Source organism: Eurytemora carolleeae, unplaced genomic scaffold (assembly GCF_000591075.1).
Source record: "Eurytemora carolleeae unplaced genomic scaffold, Eaff_2.0 scaffold324, whole genome shotgun sequence".
NCBI classification, from domain to species: Eukaryota; Metazoa; Arthropoda; class Copepoda; order Calanoida; family Temoridae; genus Eurytemora; species Eurytemora carolleeae.
Genome location: NW_019396266.1, coordinates 1 through 19,729, shown reverse-complemented (window position 1 = coordinate 19,729; position 19,729 = coordinate 1). Strand labels below are relative to the sequence as shown.

Genomic DNA, 19,729 nt, shown 5'->3' with positions numbered 1-19,729 from the left:
AAATGGTTTAGTATAAACTAAATAATCAAATCATAATTTGCGTAACTAGAAGATCAAAATGCTTCATAGTAGAAAATTATACTGATTATGCTAAATCTAATACATGAATGAGATTATGAACTGTTTAGTTTTCTTTTTATTCATTAACTATAAATTAAGTACCCGACATGATTAGGGTTGTTAATCGCTTTTAAAAACGATTAAAAAACATTTCGTTTCTCGTTTTTGCTTACAACTTATGATTCTACTTTAATGAGTGTGTAATATAGCAGATAAAAATGGTGAGTGTGGATTATAAGTGTGTGAGTGTGAGTATAGGTTTGAAGATGAAAGGCCTGGTTTTGCGCCTCAGGGATATCTTGGAACCTAGTATTTTCTTATTATCTTGATATACATGATATATACACTTTCAGAACTAAGAATGGGGGGGGGGNAGGTTATCCAGCTAAACTTTTAATTTACCGAGGTTATCCAGCTAAACTTTTAAGTTACCCAGGTTTATAGATAGATACACTTAACAGATAGATTGAAGGATAGATAGATACACTTAACTGAACAAATTAATATGATAGAAAAGTGCAAAATGAATAAAATATATAAAAATAAAAAATATAAAAAAGAGTACAGCAGAATAAAGAAGGTAGGAAAACATTGAAAGAGTAGATCAGAGTAAAAAATTGAGAAAATAGTACAAAGAGCATCCCAACATTAAGAATAGAGAGAAGAAAATGCAAAAAGTAAAGTAAAATTATGAAAATGCACAGAGTGCAGTACAACATGAAGAAAAGAGGAAAAACTATAAAACGTAAATTTATTGTATATATAAAGAGGTAAAATATTCGTGTATATGTACGTAGAGAGATAGATAGATAAATATGTGAGCTTATGGATCTGACAGAGTATTTCTGCTAGACCACTGAAAGAATACATTAACCTTTTTGTCCTTATTTCATGCCTTTCAAAAGGAAATTGAGGTATCTATCTATTTTTATATAAGTGCTTACATGCTTGCCGCACTTTATAATTTACTATGCTTTATCTAACCTTCCTACCTTCTTACTTTTCTACTTTCCTACCTTCCTACCTTCCTACCTTCCTACCTTCCTACCTTCCTACCTTCCTACCTTCCTACCTTCCTACCTTCCTACCTTCCTACTTTCCTACCTTCCTACCTTCTTACTTTTCTATCTTCCTACCTTTCTACCTTCTTACTTTTCTACCTTCCTACCTTCCTACCTTCCTACCTTTTTACTTTTCTACTTTCCTACCTTCCTACCTTCTTACCTTCCTACCTTCCTACCTTCCTACCTTCCTTACTTACTACCTTCCTACCTTCTTACTTTTCTACCTTCGAACCTTCCTACCTTTCTATATTCCTAGCTTTCTACCTTCCTACCTTTCTACCTTCCTACCCTCCTACCTTCTTACCTTCCTACCTTCTTACTTTTCTACTTTCCTAACTTCCAACCTTCCTTTCTTCCTACCTTTCTACCTACCTTCCTACCTACCTTTCTACCTTCCTACCTTCTTACCTTCCTATCTTTCTACATTCCTATCTTCCTACCTTCCTTCCTACCTTCCTTCCTACATTCCTACCTTCCATCCTTTCTACCTTCCTACCTTCCTACCTTCCTACATTCCTACCTTTCTACCTACCTTCCTTCCTACCTTGCTATCGCCCTACCTTCCTACCTTTCTATCACCTTCCTACCTACCTTCCTACCTTCCTACCTTTCTACCTTTCTACCTACCATCCTTCCTACATTCCTACCGCCCTACCTTTCTACCTTCTATGTCATTTAAACTTTGAGCAAGTACTTTTAAATAACTTTCACCCATTACTAATCTGTCATTTACATAGAACATATTTCATCATAATGATATTCTAAACTATTTAACAGCAATTTGAAGAATAGAAATATATTAATATGTAGATATTCGGTTTTTACACGGAATGGTCGGAACAATTTTAATCATTGAAATCTGATCTGTTGCTTTAAATGTTTATTTTAGCTCACAGTACAACCAACTCATACGTCCCACTCAATCAAGACCCTATCAACCCATCACAGCGGAGTCCTACCAAAACAATTTGCAGATTTGAAAATAATTTCCCCCGTCCTTGACTTTGTTTAGGTCTATTCAAAGCACTGAACCCTCCAGACAGCTTTGATAAATTACAGGATGCACTCGATAGATAGATACACTTAACAGATAGATTGAAGGATAGATAGATACACTTAACAGATAGATTGAAGGATAGATAGATACACTTAACAGATAGATTGAAATATAGATAGATACACTTAACTGAAAGATTGGCGGGGCCTTTCATTTTATCTCACTTACTCACTTTTATTTTGAGCAATTCCTTAACATGAACATAAAGCTCGTGTTTTAGCTTCATTTTTTAAGAATATTTTTTACTTGAGAGCTTGCAACCTTCGGATCCCTGTCATAACCAAGAGCAATTAGACTGGGAAACAGAAAGTCCTATAGACGAAGAAACAGAAAGACAACTGTTTTCCTAAAACAAGTTATATTTTCCAAAATGTATAAAATATAAAAGATGAAGCTGTTAAAGAAAATAATTATAATAATTTACGCCAAGAAGATTGTACTCACAGCAAAAACATCTAATTTGCTGAAATTCATAGTTCACGCAACCCATCTGTTCATCTCTCTCCCCCGGTCTCATATTTATATATTAAATCACTCTCTAAATTTTTACTCACAACTTCATATACAAAGTGGTCGAAACACAAAAATACATAATTACAACTTTACTTACGACTTAGTTTAAAATTAGCATTTTTATTATTCTCCTTTTTATAGTCTTAATTTCATCGAAAAAAGTAGCTACACATAAAACATTAATACAACCAAGTTGTTATAGATACAGCACATACATTAAATACAACTATACTTACTACTAACGGCTTTACATCAGGAATTCTTAATGATTACTTGACATTATAATTACATAGTCTATTTACTCTTGTTTAAAGATTTGCAAAAAATGTTTTTGTCCTTCTAAGTTCAGTTGCTTATTATCATTCCAAAAGTGCAACGGACGCAGCAGTATCGACAAATTTAGCGTCAAATCACAGATCTATCTATTGATCTATCTAGTGCTGTATCTATCTATCTACTGATCTATCTAGTGGTGTATCTATCTATCTATTGATCTATCTAGTGGTGTATCTATCTATCTACAGATATATCTAGTGCTGTATCTATCTATCTACTGATCTATCTAGTGGTGTATCTATCTATCTACTGATCTATCTAGTGCTGTATCTAACTATATACTGATCTATCTAGCTAGTGCTGTATCTATCTATCTACTGATCTATCTAGTGCTGTATCTATCTATCTACTGATCTATCTAGTGCTGTATCTATCTATCTACTGATCTATCTAGTGGTGTATCTATCTATCTACTGATCTATCTAGTGCTGTATCTATCTATCTATTGATCTATCTAGTGCTGTATTTATCTATCTACTGATCTATCTAGTGCTGTATCTATATATCTATTTATCTATCTAGTGCTGTATCTATCTATCTATTGATCTATCTAGTGGTGTATCTATCTATCTACTGATCTATCTAGTGGTGTATCTATCTATCTACTGATCTATCTAATTGTGTATCTATCTCTATCTGTACCCTGGGGAGAGAAGATTGAATCTGTCAACATTAATATGATCTATCAGAACTTCTGTCTTTTTCATTTGATTTCACCAGTGTCTAGATTAAATTATCATTTATCTATCTACCTAACCAAATAGATTTTTTAATCTAACAGCACTTCGGGGACTGGATGTTAATACAATTTAAAAATTTAGTTACGAATTTTTCCTCGTTAAAAGATTTGATTCTTACCCATAAACTATGATTTTTGATTCCCTATATCTTTGCACCCAATGTCGTAAACCTTAAATATTTCTAACTATAAATTCAGTAAGATCAAATAATCTAAGTTTTTAATATCGAAGGTATACACCATCTGATTGCAAAGAATTAGGAATTAGAAAATTAGATTTTGTGGCAAATACATAATTCCTAAACAACAGAAAAATGTGCAGTTATAATGTTTATTGTAAACTGGAAAAAGAAACTGGAAATAGTAATAAATCTAAGAAAGTTAATTCCATAAAGAGGGGTTTTAACATTTTCGTCCCTCTTTGCTTGTTGATTTATCTAAATTATTTGGGGGATCTGCCTAGAAAGGGTACAAACAATTTTTACTTGGAAAAAATAAATTTTTATCCAGCTAAACTTTAATTTTACCGAGGTTATCCAGCTAAACTTTTAATTTACCGAGGTTATGCAGCTAACCTTTTAATTTACAGAGGTTATCCAGCTAAACTTTTAATTTACCGAGGTTATGCAGCTAAACTTTTAATTCACCGAGGTTATGCAGCTAAACTTTTAATTTACCGAGGTTATGCAGCTAACCTTTTAATTTACCGAGGTTATGCAGCTAAACTTTTAATTTACCCAGGTTATCCAGCTAAACTTTTAATTTACCGAGGTTATGCAGCTAAACTTTTAATTTACCCAGGTTATCCAGCTAAACTTTTAATTTACCGAGGTTATGCAGCTAACCTTTTAATTTACAGAGGTTATCCAGCTAAACTTTTAATTTACCCAGGTTATCCAGCTAAACTTTTAATTTACCGAGGTTATGCAGCTAAACTTTTAATTTACCCAGGTTATGCAGCTAAACTTTTAATTTACCGAGGTTATGCAGCTAACCTTTTAATTTACCCAGGTTATCCAGCTAAACTTTTAATTTACCGAGGTTATGCAGCTAAACTTTTAATTTACCGAGGTTATGCAGCTAAACTTTTAATTTACCGAGGTTATCCAGCTAAACTTTTAATTTACCGAGGTTATGCAGCTAACCTTTTATTTTTTTTTGCTTTAATGTTTTAAAACAGAGGTGGCAAACTTGCAGGTAAATACAAATTATTACAAGAAAGAGGATCTTCAAGCACCCTGGAACTGGAATGCAGAGATGGTGATCAAGCATATTTTCAATAATTAGTTTGTTTTCCTTGAAACTGGTCTGATTCTAGGCTCTAAACTAGTCTGATTCTAGGCTCTAAACTGGTCTGATTCTAGGCTCTAAACTAGTCTGATTCTAGGCTCTAAACTGGTCTGATTCTAGGCTCTAAACTGGTCTGATTCTAGGCTCTAAACTGGTCTGATTCTAGGCTCTAAACTGGTCTGATTCTAGGCTCTAAAAAGTTGCGTGGACATTTATATTTATTCCTTAATGATGCAAACTCAAATCTTTTAATGGAAAGTTTCAGTTTATCTCGGAATTTGGTTTTAAATTAAGTTTTCCAAAATTTTGAAAATATATTATTTACTGGCCTGGGAACACAGCGTTGCCCAAGTTTTTCATAAATAATCCCGCCGTTTACCCACGCTTGGTCTAAATTACAATTTTAGCACTTTTTCATTATAAATAAAACTAAGCACATTCCCGTGGTACTCCTGAGTTCCCCAATCAAAATTTGAGGCAAATCGGTCAAGGGGTACCTGATCGATATCGAACATCGAATCAAACAAACAAACGGAGATTACTACTTTAAAAATATAGATGAAAAGATTTATTTAATGTAGAAATAAATTACATGTATATTACAGAAGTCTCCTGTCTGAAGTTTATTAAGGCATGATTAAAAATCTTTGCGTCGACAACAGAAGACGACAAAAATTAGTAGTTTGTCATTTATATGCATGGTATCTCACGAAACATGACCGTTGATGGATCACTTGAAGGTCGTCTTTATACTTAGAAACAATTAGAGGAATTTATAAAATGTGGTCTGCTATATAGTGCTATCTTTGTGCTTTTTAAAATTGTCGGAGGTATACGTTCAATGTGGAGTTGTCATTAACTGGAAAAATAAATCCCCGTTGTTTATAATAAAAATAAACTTTGACTAGATAGGGTTGGATGATAGAACTTGAAATTATGAGTTTGTATGAAGGGAGTTGCTAGACATATAGACAAGGGTGGGTCAAGTGTATTCAAAATATATGGTACTATAGCAGCCAGGGAGCTCACAGACATACACACATAAACGTAATAAGAAAGAAAACAGACATGAGCATGAACATTAACATTGAACATTAATACAAGAATCACAAATATTTAAAACAAAATATAATTACAAACACAAGGCTCTCAAATTAGCACAATTTATCAATAAATATTCAAATATGAACACAAGATAAAAATACTAACACAAGATATAAATATGAACAAAATATATAAAAATGAACAAAAGATATAATTTTTAACATAAGATATAAACATGATCATTTAAAAAAATTAACACAGATGTAGACATAAACACCACATATCGACATGAAGACAAGAAACACACATTAACACAAGATGTAGCCATGAACAGAAGATGCAGACATGAACACAAAATATCGACATGAAGACAAGAAACACACATGAACACAATATGTAGACATTAACACAAGATGCAGATATGAACATTAGATACAAACATGAACATTAGATACAGAAATGAATACAAAATGCAGACATGAGCACAAGATGTAGGCATGAACACAAGATATAAACATAAACACAAGATTCAAACATGAACACAAGATACAAATATAAACACAAGTTACAAACATAAACACAAGATATGAACATGCACACAAGATAAAAAAAATGAACGCAATATACAAATTTAACGCAAGATACAAACATGACACAATATACAACCAAAAACATACTAAAAACAAAAAAAAACAATATTAACACTTCTCATTCCTCTTAATCATACTCGTTGAAAAAATTTGGAAAGTATTTCATTCTCGCGTTGTGAAATAAAGGGTTCAAACTGTTTTATTATAGGTTATAAATTTATACTTATTTTAAATCAAATATTCATAACACACTTTGATGTGCACTGCTGTAAATTTTAAATTGAGCAATTTATAGTTCCTTGTCATACAATTTGTTTGATTGTGTGGTACGTCGCGATAAAATTATATTTTTATTATTATTAAAGGTAGTTTGATGGAATTCATACCGTGAGTCTTCATACATTTATCAAACTTATGAAATATTTTTCATGAATCTTTTGATTGTAAAACCACAATAAAAGAAATTTAAGGTAATTTTACTTTTGATGAATGTGCTATTGTGAAAACTCACGGATAAGACTGGGCACGTTAGTCATATTTTTTTAATCCGTTAGTTAACGTTTAGCACGGAACTCATAGATAAGACTGGACACCTTAGTCATTTTTTGTTAATCCGACTGGGCAGGTTAGTCATTTTTTAATCCAATTGTTAACGGTTAGTACGGAACTCAGAGATAAGACTGGGCAAGTTAGTCATTTTTATCCGTTAGTTAACGGTTAGCATGAAACTCAGAGATAAGTCTGGGCACGTTAGTCATTTTTTATCCGTTAGTTAACGGTTAGCATGAAACTCAGAGATAAGACTGGGCAAGTTAGTCTTTTTATCCGTTAGTTAACGGTTAGCATGAAACTCAGAGATAAGTCTGGGCACGTTAATCATTTTTTATCCGTTAGTTAACGGTTAGCACGGAACTCAGAGATAAGTCTGAGCATGTTGGTCATTTATTAAAGTCTGTTCGTATTGCTCGTTTTAAACTTATAATTTAACTTTTCTTACGATCGAAGGTTTACAGTACAAATTTACGATAATTTTCATAAACAGATATATTTAAAAGTTTACAATATCTCCAGGGATACTGGAGATGATAATTTTTAGAGCATTTCGAATTTGAATTATAATGTTTAATCAATGTTCCGGACATTTAAAAAAAAATTATCATTGGTTTATATTATTGCAGATCAGTCCATACCATGGGGCAGTTTCATAAAATGGAATTTCCTAGAAAATTATGTGATCTATATCCGGTTTTTATCCGGTTCTATCCGGTTTTATCCGGTTTTTATCCGGTTTTTATCCGGTTTTTATCCGGTTTTTATCCGGTTTTTATCCGGTTTATATCCGGTTTATATCTGGTCAAAGATTTTAGTTAGGTTTGTTTTAATGAAATTATTACATTAAAGATAAAGATAAATTATTTTAATTTTTAAAATGTGTATTTGTAAATATTTACCAAGAACGTTTATAGAATTGAAACTCATAACAATTGTTACTATAAATATAACTTAAACCATATGAATAATAAAAATTTTAGAAATGTAAAGTTAATATATTTTCCCTAATTTGTTTAACATTATTAGCGGTGTTTTATATGTTTCACAAATGAAACCATTATATTTTCAATTTACTTTAATGTTGACTAGAATTTTAAAACAGTATAAATTCTAGTTTACTCTTTGCTCAGCACTGGTATCGGTTGTTACACGCTAATATAAAATACCAAAAGTTTTATTTCAAAATTGTATCTGAACTTGCTGATGTAAAAGGAATGGGAATGTTAAAAACTAAAATGATATTACTAAAGCTAATGTTTACTTATCTTCTTATTCTTTCTCTACCTTTTCCTAAACTGGTTTCCTGTTTAAATACATTTATAGTTCCTATACAGGTAAATCTACCAGAGTAGTTTCAGGTGAACCCAGATCCTTTTATAAAGTGGCATGTTCAATTCACAAAGGTATCCTATGCATGATTCTTTCAAAAATTATAAAACAATTTTTTCCACATACGTAAAACGTGTTGCATTTTGACTATTTTCTACATTTCCTGATAAAAGCTACAATGAAAATTATCAAGTTTTAGCGGAAAAAATGGATATCTCATCCAGACACCCCACTAAAATGTGTAAAAGGGATAGTTGTGGAATGAGCATGTACCTTTTTTGATAATGGGTCACTTAAAATTACAAGGACACTCCCTTTAAAGTCAAGAGAAGTTGAAAAATTAAGTTGAAAAAATGAATTTCTGATTTGGAAATCTTACATTACCTTACAGGATCAATATCTCAATTGTGATAAAATCGATTATTAAAATATTTTTTAATTTATCTTGTTTTAAGGAGGACATAATTGGTGAGACGGATTGGATTGAGATGAAACCTGTATCTGGAGATTGGGATTCGGTTAATCTTGATCAATTCTCACTCTGCTACTGGATGTACAACAAGTTCTATAACGAGGAACAAAGGTTTGTCAAAAACTTAATGTGTCAGATGTGTCAGATACTTATTGAACGATGGATTTAATTATCAAATACAATTTGTAAATAAAGAAACTGATTACTCGCCTAACCCACTAATTTTCTAATTCACATATTTTTGCAACCTAGCGGTGTAGATCTTTGCTTGTTTGATCCATCACAATTTATACTTTAATAAAGTAAAAGCAAGCGGCAACATTTCTGTATACAAGTCAAATTCTACTTGTTTTCTAATTAGAGCCAACACCTGATTCCTACCTTTTTTAAACTGTCCCATTCTTGAGATTTTACAAATTTTTTAGCACTGTTTGGACATTTTTATCCGGACCGGATGAAGATGTTCATATGTACAGCCTGCAGATGTACATAATGCCAAACAAAACAACAGGACAGGATGGAAAACAAATATCCATTATATCAGAACTCTATGCAGATCCAGAAATCGGGTAATCTGAAGTTGTTATTTTAATTTTTGTAAATCGAAAAAGTAAGAAAAATAATATTTCTATTTTAGAAAAGAAGTGACTTCGTTTGCAAGGTACACAATTCATTAAGCTTTTTATTGTATGTAAAAGGAATTGAGTCTTTGTCAAAGACTTAAAAAGTTATAATCCCTTTATGTTTGTAACCTTATGACGTAGACTTTTGATATTTCAAATTTAGATTCTTTGATCCAACAGCTAATTCATAGTTTGAAATATCTAAGGTCTTCGAAATTGGGTTGCTCAGATATAGGAACTAGACAATCAGAGTGTGTGGCAAATACTCAAATCCTTTCAAGTGGTCCTTTATTCATTTATGTCCGATTCACAATTGAGTGCCCTTTTTGAACTGAGTATTATTTTGAATGAATGACATTTCTTTATGATTGAAAATAGGTTGTTTTCAATAATAGTTCGTCTTTTAAAGTACCTTTCGGATTTATGCTGCAGATACAATGAGGAAAATTGTCAGAATTCGACACATTTTCAGAGAGAAAATCTTCCTTTTTGTTCCTTAGATAGAGGTTTAAGGGCATCCGTTGTGAATTGAACAAGCCACTCTTTAACTGGAGAGTCCATTTAAAATACGTCTAGAGCCCCTTTAAATCCAATCTTTAACTGGAGAGTCCCTTTAAAATACGCCTAGAGTACCTTTAAACACAATCTTTAACTGGAGAGTCCCTTTAACATACGTCTAGAATCCCTTTGAATACATCTTTAACTGGAGAGTCCCTTTAAGATACGTCTAGAATCCCTTTAAATAAAGCTTAAACTGGAGAGTCCCTTTAAAATACGTCTAGAATCCCTTTAAATAAATCTTTAACTGGAGAGTCCCTTTAAAATACGTCTAGAATCCCTTTAAATAAATCTTTAACTGGAGAGTCCCTTTAAAATACGTCTAGAATCCCTTTAAACACAATCTTTAACTGGAGAGTCCCTTTAAAATACGTCTAGAGTCTCTTTAAACACAACTGGAGAGTCCCTTTAAAATACGTCTAGAATCCCTTTGAATACATCTTTAACTGGAGAGTCCCTTTAAGATACGCCTATAATCCCTTTAAATAAATCTTTAACTGGAGAGTCCCTTTAAATAAATATTTAACTGGAGAGTCCCTTTAAAATACGTCTAGAATCCCTTTGAATACATCTTTAACTGGAGAGTCCCTTTAAAATACGTCTAGAATCCCTTTAAATAAATCTTTAACTGGAGAGTCCCTTTAAATAAATATTTAACTGGAGAGTCCCTTTAAAATACGTCTAAAATCCCTTTGAATAAATCTTTAACTTGAGAGACCCTTTAAAATACGTCTTGAGTCCCTTTAAACACAATCTTTAACTGGAGAGTCCCTTTAAAATACGTCTAGAATACCTTTGAATACATCTTTAACTTGAGAGACCCTTTAAAATACGACTAGAATCCCTTTAAATAAATATTTAACTGGAGAGTCCCTTTAAAATACGTCTAGAATCCCTTTACATAAATCTTTAACTGGAGAGTCCCTTTAAGACACGTCTAGAATCCCTTTAAATAAATCTTTAACTGAAAAGTCCCTATAAAATACGTCTAGAATCCCTTTAAACACAATCTTTAACTGGAGAGTCCCTTTAAAATACGTCTAGAGTCCCTTTAAACACAATCTTTAACTGGAGAGTCCCTTTAAAATACGTCTAGAATCCCTTTAAATAAATCTTTAACTGTAGAGTCCCTATAAAATACGTCTAGAATCCCTTTAAACATAATCTTTAACTGGAGAGTCCCTTTAAATACGTCTAGAATCCCTTTAAACATAATCTTTAACTGGAGAGTCCCTTTAAGACACGTCTAGAATCCCTTTAAACATAATCTTTAACTGGAGAGTCCCTTTAAAATACGTCTAGAATCCCTTTAAATAAATCTTTAACTGGAGAGTCCCTTTAAAATACGTCTAGAATCTCTTTAAACATATCCCTTTAAATAAGTCTTTAACTGGAGAGTCCCTATAAAATACGTCTAGAATCCCTTTAAACATAATCTTTAACTTGATGCATTTAGCTTTGATTCTCATCGAACCTGGAAGCATATTTGCTGGATCTACCAGGATAAAGTTAACAAAGTGTTCCTCAACGGTGAATTGAAGAATCATTATGAATCCTTGAATTCCTTCAATTTTGTCCGATTGCAGAATAAAAGTTTGCCCTATGCCATGATGATCGGCCAGGAACCAGACAGATTTATTTATAAATTTGACAGCAAACAATCCCTCCGAGGAAGGGTATCAGGGTTTAATATGTGGAACTACTCTCTTTCCCAAGTAAGCTTTTTTATAATTCTTTAAAGAATTGCATAACAGCATGCTCAAGTTTTTAACTAACATTTTTGGAATTTTGTTTGACTTAAAAAGCAAAAATACTATACCTAAAAAAAACTGTAAGTAAGTAAGTCATTATTTATTTATGAAGTATAACAAAAGCATTCAAAATGAAGTGTTTCAGGAGAAAATATTTTAAAACCTCCAAAAATTGAGGTTGTGGGAATATTTCCCCCCAATTCTAAAAAATATAAAGATAGAAATAAAAGAAAAGAAAAAGGAAAGGAAAGGAATAGGAAAGTTACATATTTATATTGTTTACATTATATTTAATATAAAATGGTTGATGGATTGTTATTTTTTTTTCAACGATTAACTAACAACTTTTAGAAATAAAAATGATTGATTTATTTGTAATGTTAAAAAAAGTAAAAAAAGCTTTCTGGGTTGTGAAAAAGATATAGATACAATTGTTAATCTACAACTTTAATGATACTGTGGCGCCCCTGGATTCCTGGAATGCAGTACACAGCATATTCCATACTTCACATGTTATTGTTTAGATTATGATATACTGCATCTAGTATAAATACTGTTTTTGATAAATATATATTCAGTCAGTTTATTTGATCTTATTCATTTGGTCTTATTCATTTGGTCTTATTCCTTTCGTCGCTACAATACCTTTTTAATTTTTTAAAGAGCAATGTACATTGTACATTGATGTACATTGTACATCAATATACATTGTAAATCAATGTACATTGTAAATCAATGTACATTGTAAATCAATGTACATTGTAAATCAATGTACATTGTAAATCAATGTACATTGTAAATCAATGTACATTGATTAACAATGTACATTGTACATCAATGTACATTGTACATCAATGTACATTGTACATCAATGTACATTGTACATCAATGTACAAATCATAAATAATTTCTAAAATGACTGAATTTAATAGATCAAAGAACTTTATGCTTTATTCTTAAAAAGGAACACTGCACGCGGAAATATTTGTTCATGCATTGAATGACAGAAACTTTGCGACCAAAAGATCTTATCTTAATATTTAATTTCTAACACATTAACAAAATTATTTGCTGTAGTACATTTATGCTTTGTTATCTATATATAAATTTGGCTTGTCTGTCTGTTCGGGTGTCTGTTTGTTTGTATCCAATAAACGTCAAAATGGCTGAACCGATAGGGCCCAAATTTTTTGTGGGACATCACGTGACCACAGGGAAGGTTTATGAATGATAAAAATAAAAAAAAAATGTGTTTTGTTTTTAAATGTAAACAAAAAGAACACGTTCAAAATTTAAATAGAAGATGGGCGCGAAGCGCCTTAAAAGCCTAGAAAGAAGGGTGCGAAGCGCCTTGAATTTATAGTAATATATAAATATGTAACATTTCAAATTTTTGAACTATTTATTTTCTTCAGAATGAAATTGAAGATATTGCAAGATGTAAGATGCTACTAGAAGGAAATGTTCTTGCATGGAATCCGGATTTTATTGAATTTCATGGAACTGTTTTGAAAAATATCACACTAGACAGTCTCTGCAATTCTAAAAGTACACACCTTCTGATGACGGAACAAAGTACTTTTGATGAAGCAAATCAGTTCTGTAAAGTCCACGGGGGTATTCTAGCACTTCCGAATTCCGAGGAAGAGAATGAGAAACTACATGGTATGCTAATGGAGAACATAGATTCATGTTACCGAATATGGATTGATTATTTCGGACACAACACCTCCTTCAGTTTCTTTAAAAAGAAATCAACTATAGACACTTGTGCAGTTATGGGAGATGACAGTAAATGGCAAGGAAAACAGGATATCTATTGCCAATACACCCGACATTGCTTTATCTGTGAATTTGAGAAAGTTCCAATGATGACTCTAAAGGGATTGTGTGATGTAACAACATATTCTTTTAACTACTTCTTTGTATCAACCTATCAATACATAGGTTATGTAGGTGGTTCAATAACTAAACAGAATGGTACATGGATTATAAAAAATGTTCCTAATACAGAGATGGCTTTTTCCAATACAAGCGGTGATCACTTTATTGGCAGATCTAACTGGGTTGTTCAAGATACATTTTGTGGTTTAGACAATTCACTCCGACAACTAACTGTATCTATTTGTAAATTGTCTTCCGAGTTCACTTGTAATTCCGGGCAGTGCATTCCGTTGACAAAACGTTGTGATAACCTACAAGATTGTGAGGATAACTCGGACGAGGACGATTGTACAATAATTACTCCTATTGAGGGATATAATCTCCTTGAACCACCCCAGCTCGTTAACAGTCTAAGCAATCTATTCACAACTGTTGAAATTGTACAGTTTGATGAAATTGACAACATGCAGTCAAAGTTGACATTGACGTTGGATATAACAATTTCTTGGACGGAACCGAGAATCATTGCTAAATATTTGCCGGAATATAACAACACTAGTACAATCTATACAGAAATTTCAGGTATATCCATATTCAAAATTATATTGATAAAAAGCATTCATTTTTATCACATCTTCAAAAAAAAATATTATCATTTATATTACAAAAAAGTAAGTGGATAAATATTCAGATCAATCTAAATCCCTGATATGGCTGCCCCTAGAAATCATGTTTGAAAACGGTATTGTCGGAACTACTGTTACTGATGACTTTTTTACTCTGAAAGCAACGACAACAGCTGCCAAGGAAATCCTTACTATTTCTGATTCTATGGAAGAAATCAAGTTCCCAGGGGAAAACGTGATCCTAACTACATCTAAAAGATACCAGGTGGGTTTACCAAGAAAACGTTTATTTGAACGTTAAGAAATAATTCATTTCAATGAACAGATGTAATTTTAAATATATCATATATGAAAAAACAATGTCTTGACCGATTTACAACGCTACCCTTTAAATCTCTTCCTGAGTAAGGTTGACGAATATATCGTTGTTTTCTAAAACATGTTAAATTCTGATAGTCTCCGTCATTGTCTTTGGAACATAAATTCAAAGGTCACTTTTGTAAAGAAACCACAATCAAAAAAAAAACGTGTCCATGAAAAAAGAAGGGTATTCCATTAATCCTTGATCTACGCAAATGGTTTATAAAGTACCATTGTTAATAGAACATTTCACTCTTTAAGTGGAAGGTCACTTAAGAAATTACGCCAACAGTCCCTTTAACTTTTCCATTTTAGGTTCAGTTCCACTGCAATATGAATATATTCAATTTAACTTTTCCATTTAGGTTCAGTTCCACTGCAATATTAATATATTTAATTTAACTTTTCCATTTAGGTTCAGTTCCACTGCAATATGAATATATTCAATTTAACTTTTCCATTTTAGGTTCAGTTCCACTGCAATATTAATATATTCAATTTAACTTTTCCATTTAGGTTCACTGCAATAAGAAAATGGTCAATTTAACTTTCCATTTTAGGTTCAGTTCCACTGCAATATCAATATATTCAATTTAACTTTTCCATTTAGGTTCAGTTCCACTGCAATATGAATATGTTCAATTTAACTTTTCCATTTAGGTTCAGTTCCACTGCAATATGAATATATTCAATTTTCCGTTTGATAAACAAAGATGTAATGTGTCTATAATGCACAGGTATTCAAAATAAATTAGAAATACCAGATTTTCCCGAGATCCAAGAAAAATTTGGTTTTTCTTTTTTTCTTTAAAAAAACTATACTTTGAATTTATCTCAGCCCGCAAAGAATATTGGTTTATAATATATTTACTAAAAAAAGAATTTAAGATCTGTTTTTATAATTAATTAAAAACTTCTCCCTTTAAAAAGATTTTCCTTTTCAGTGTAGGAAGAAAAGGAACACTAAGACTAGCACCAGGTTCTGATGCTGCAGTCATTTACTTGGGACCAAAGGAGCTGACAGAGTTCAGGGTTGGACAACTCAGGTTAGATTGGGGACAGGGAATCCCAGGAAACCCAGAAATTAAATGACGACTTATGCATAATTAGACTTCGTTACATCATATTTAGAGAACATAAGAGAAAAAGTAATCTAAACTTTTGTATCATGAATCTCGAGATCAAGCATTAGTATCAAACCATACCCCTGCAAAGAGGAATCATTTAAGTCTTTATCATAAAATTTAAAAGTGTCCACATTTATTGTCGAGATCAAGTGTATTTAAAATAAACAATACAATAAATGGTACCTTCTACCATATAGACTATGGGTGTTCAATAATTCGTACCAATTTCATAATACATAACTTCTTCTACTTAATGGGACTGTAAAGGAAAAATTAAAGGGGGTATAAACTGAAAGCTAATCACTTTAGCTCTTGATAGCAACCCATGAAAGTTATATCTGACATTCATGTCTCAAGAAATTGATATAAACTGTGTCAAATTTATATAAAAATTCATTTATATAATTTTGTATAAAAATAGTAGGTTTAAACAGATCATTTTCAGCAAATATGCAACCAATCTGAAAACGAAGATATCCCAGAGAGACATAATTGTAAGTTAGGTTTTTTACAATTATTATTTTTATTTTTAATAGATATAATTGATAATATTATTTATTAGTCTGTATTACGTCACCAGAACTTCCACCTATGAGAGTGCAGTATACGGGTCACGTGATTCAGACAGAGACCCATGACCGAGTGAAAACTATGCTGCACAACCATTGGTGGGAGTTTTGTTGACGTAATACACGGACTTATAAAATATAGTATCAACTTTATCTATTAAAAATAAAAATAGAAATTATAAAAAAAATAACTGGAGAAAACCTAAGTTACAATTAGGTTTCTCTGGGATATCTTCGTTTTCAGATTAGTTGCATATTTACTGAATATGATCTGTTTAAACTCACTATTGCTATACAACATTGTATATATATGAATTTTCGTATAAATTTGACACCGTTTTATATCAATTTCTCGAGACAGGAACATCAGATATAACTTTCATGGGTCCCGTTCAAGAGCTAAAGTGATTAGTTTTCAGCCTATACCCCCTTTCATTTTTCCTTTACAGTTCCTTTAATAATTTTAATATTTAACTAAGACCATTCCTGTAAACAAAACCGTAAAGTTTTTCTATATTGATCTATTTTAGCTGGAATGTGGAAGTGGAAGGAAAGAAGTCATTATTTATATTCACGATTGAACTGGACCGACTTTACTCTCAGCTTATCTTATCCATCTTCTTCCAGACCTTTATCCTCTGGTTTCTAGCTTATCTTACACTATTCATCAAGGTATAGTACTGTTAAGGTGTATACAACAAGACCTTTATCCTCTGGTTTCTAGCTTATCTTACACTATTTATCAAGGTATAGTACTGTTAAGGTGTATACAACAAGATCTTTATCCTCTGATTTCTAGCTTATCTTACACTATTTATCAAGGTATAGCACTGTTAAGGTGTATACAACAAAACCTTTATCCTCTGGTTTCTATTCCAGCTTATCTTACACTATTTATCAAGGTATAGTACTGTTAAGGTGTATACAAAAAGACCTTTATCTTCCGGTTTCTAGCTTATCTTACACTATTTATCAAGGTATAGTACTGTTAAGGCGAATACATCAAGACGAGGGCCGAGGGGTCGCAACTTTTGTATAGCTAATCTCTTCTTCAAAAAGCATTAATCCATATTTTTGATCTTGTAGATTAAGTAATTTTTACTGTTAATAGCGTTAAGGATTAGGAGATTAAAACATTGAAAAAGTAGTAGAGTAAAAACTCATTTAAATTGTGGATGATGCTTGATCAAGTCTATGAAGATATCTCTAATTTTCCTGAACTCGATATCCACAATGAAAGTTTTTAAGTATACGCTTAGGCATTTACAATTCACAATTTACAATTTACAATTTACAATTTACAAATTAGTTTAGTCAATAATAAACTATTGCCATTATACGCTTAGGCTTTAACAATTCACAATTTACAATTTACAATTTACAATTTACAATTTACAATTTACAAATTAGTTTAGTAAAAATTAAACTATTGCCATTATACGCGTAGGCATTTACAATTTACAATTTACAAATTACAAATTAGTTTAGTATTCATAAACCTTCCCTGGAGTCCCTAGATGTCCCACAAAAAATTTGGGCCCGATCGGTTCAGCCGTTTTGACGTTTATTGGATACAAACAAACAGACAGACAAACAAGCCAAATTTATATATAGATACAAAGTTGTAATCTCTGTTTGGGTGTTTGTTTGTTTGTCCTATCATAATTTAGGAACCCCTCGACCGGTTTGTCTCAAATTTTGATTGGGGAACTCAGGAGAGCCACGGGGGTAATGTTCTTAGCTTATGATATAGAGATTGTAAGTTGAGTGGGTCGACTTTAATAGCGAAAATTTAGTTTCCCAGTAAAATTGTTCAAGTGCGGGTAAACGGCAGGATTAACTTTTAGTAACCTTGGCAGTGATGGGTTCCCAAGCTAGGTATTCATAAAATGAACAAATGTTTTTGTTGAAGGTTGAGTTGTTTAATGAACGAGTGATGGGTGCAATGACAGCTCTTCTTGTCCTGGTTTCACTACTTGCAACAATTAAGGTAGGTCGACTCTCGACCATTTTCTTTTCCTTTAAAAATACGCAATTTTGTTTAGACCAGTGTTCCAACTACTTCTGGTCTTATTATGATAGATATATGGTTTCTATTCTTCATCACAAGGATTCAGATTTAAAATTTCTAATAATTAAATATTAAATATTTCAATACTCTCTTTATGAAGAGGGTTCATGGCTTTTACGATTATGCTCTATCTTCGTCTTTTTACTTTAGGATGGTTTTTGATAAAGCAAACCTATTAAGTTAATTTTATTTTTTATTTTCATTAAATCAAAAAAATTAGCATATAGTTCTATATAAAGCTGATTCAACACAGCACGATGATTACTTCAATAAAATTAAGCAATACCAGTTTAATACAATATTCAATTACATAAAAGAAGTTTTATAAATTTATAAATTCTATTTTTTTAGAACTTTAATACTAAAGTCTCATGACTAAAACAATATATAGATATGATCAGAAATAATTTCAGTATTTGCACATTACTGCACCACTGTTAAAAAATAATTACATTTTGAATTTACTTTTCATAAAAATTTAAAATATGAACGAATAGTGTGTTTTTTCTCATCATTTTTGAAGTTGTGCTGGAGAATCAAAAGGAAAAGGTAAAAATTCTGTTTTTATTAATTATAATTAAAAGAATATTTTAATTTTGTTTTAAAATAACATAATGTAGGGACTGAAGAAAGCGCGGCATCTGAACCAGAAAGGAAAAGTGATATTCCTGTTCACAACTCTTGCATTTTTGATGGTTTACTTTCTCATAACCTACCAACTTAATCAGATGAATCCGTAAGAGACAACGCGCAAATGAGACCATAGGTCAAAACTTTTAATTAAGAAAGCTAGAGCTAATCTACAGCGTATATGAACTCCAATCAAACGGAAACTATTAATTTAAAGCGACAATTCCGTAAAAAAAGAAATATGGCAGCTCTGGAAGCTTCTGAAGGCTCAATCATCAAAGATGACTCAAAAAATGTACTTGACCTATTCGCTTGTAAACATATGCTGAAATTCGTTGTTTTTATCATCTGCTTTCCGACCCAAATTCGTTGTTTTTATCATCTGCTTTCTGACCCAAATTCGTTGTTTTTATCATCGGTTTTCTGACCCAAATTCGTTGTTTTTATCATCTGCTTTCCGACCCAAATTCGTTGTTTTTATCAT

At 31.7% G+C, this 19,729-nt stretch overlaps 1 protein-coding gene across 1 annotated transcript; it reads left to right on the top strand.

The window, feature by feature from the left end:
* Nucleotides 1–8,383: 8,383 nt before the first annotated feature.
* On the top strand, nt 8,384–19,723 carry LOC111699691 (uncharacterized). The gene is made up of 14 exons (XM_023470415.1): nt 8,384–8,579; nt 9,030–9,157; nt 9,472–9,615; nt 9,684–9,707; nt 11,684–11,942; nt 13,394–14,444; nt 14,554–14,753; nt 15,509–15,585; nt 15,793–15,894; nt 17,075–17,216; nt 18,457–18,534; nt 18,590–18,654; nt 19,113–19,164; nt 19,236–19,723. The coding sequence occupies exons 1-14, from the start codon at nt 8,460–8,462 to the stop codon at nt 19,353–19,355; spliced, it is 2,562 nt and encodes an 853-aa protein (XP_023326183.1). The 5' UTR covers nt 8,384–8,459; the 3' UTR covers nt 19,356–19,723.
* Nucleotides 19,724–19,729: the final 6 nt, after the last annotated feature.

Bases quoted from the DNA above. Each gene is read 5' to 3' on its own strand.
- LOC111699691 (XM_023470415.1), top strand. From the start codon at position 8,460: ATGGGAATGTTAAAAACTAAAATGATATTACTAAAGCTAATGTTTACT. The intron at 9,616-9,683 runs GTAATCTGAAGT...TTTCTATTTTAG, and splicing joins TATGCAGATCCAGAAATCGG to AAAAGAAGTGACTTCGTTTG. The intron at 17,217-18,456 runs GTATAGTACTGT...TTTTTGTTGAAG, and splicing joins ATCTTACACTATTCATCAAG to GTTGAGTTGTTTAATGAACG.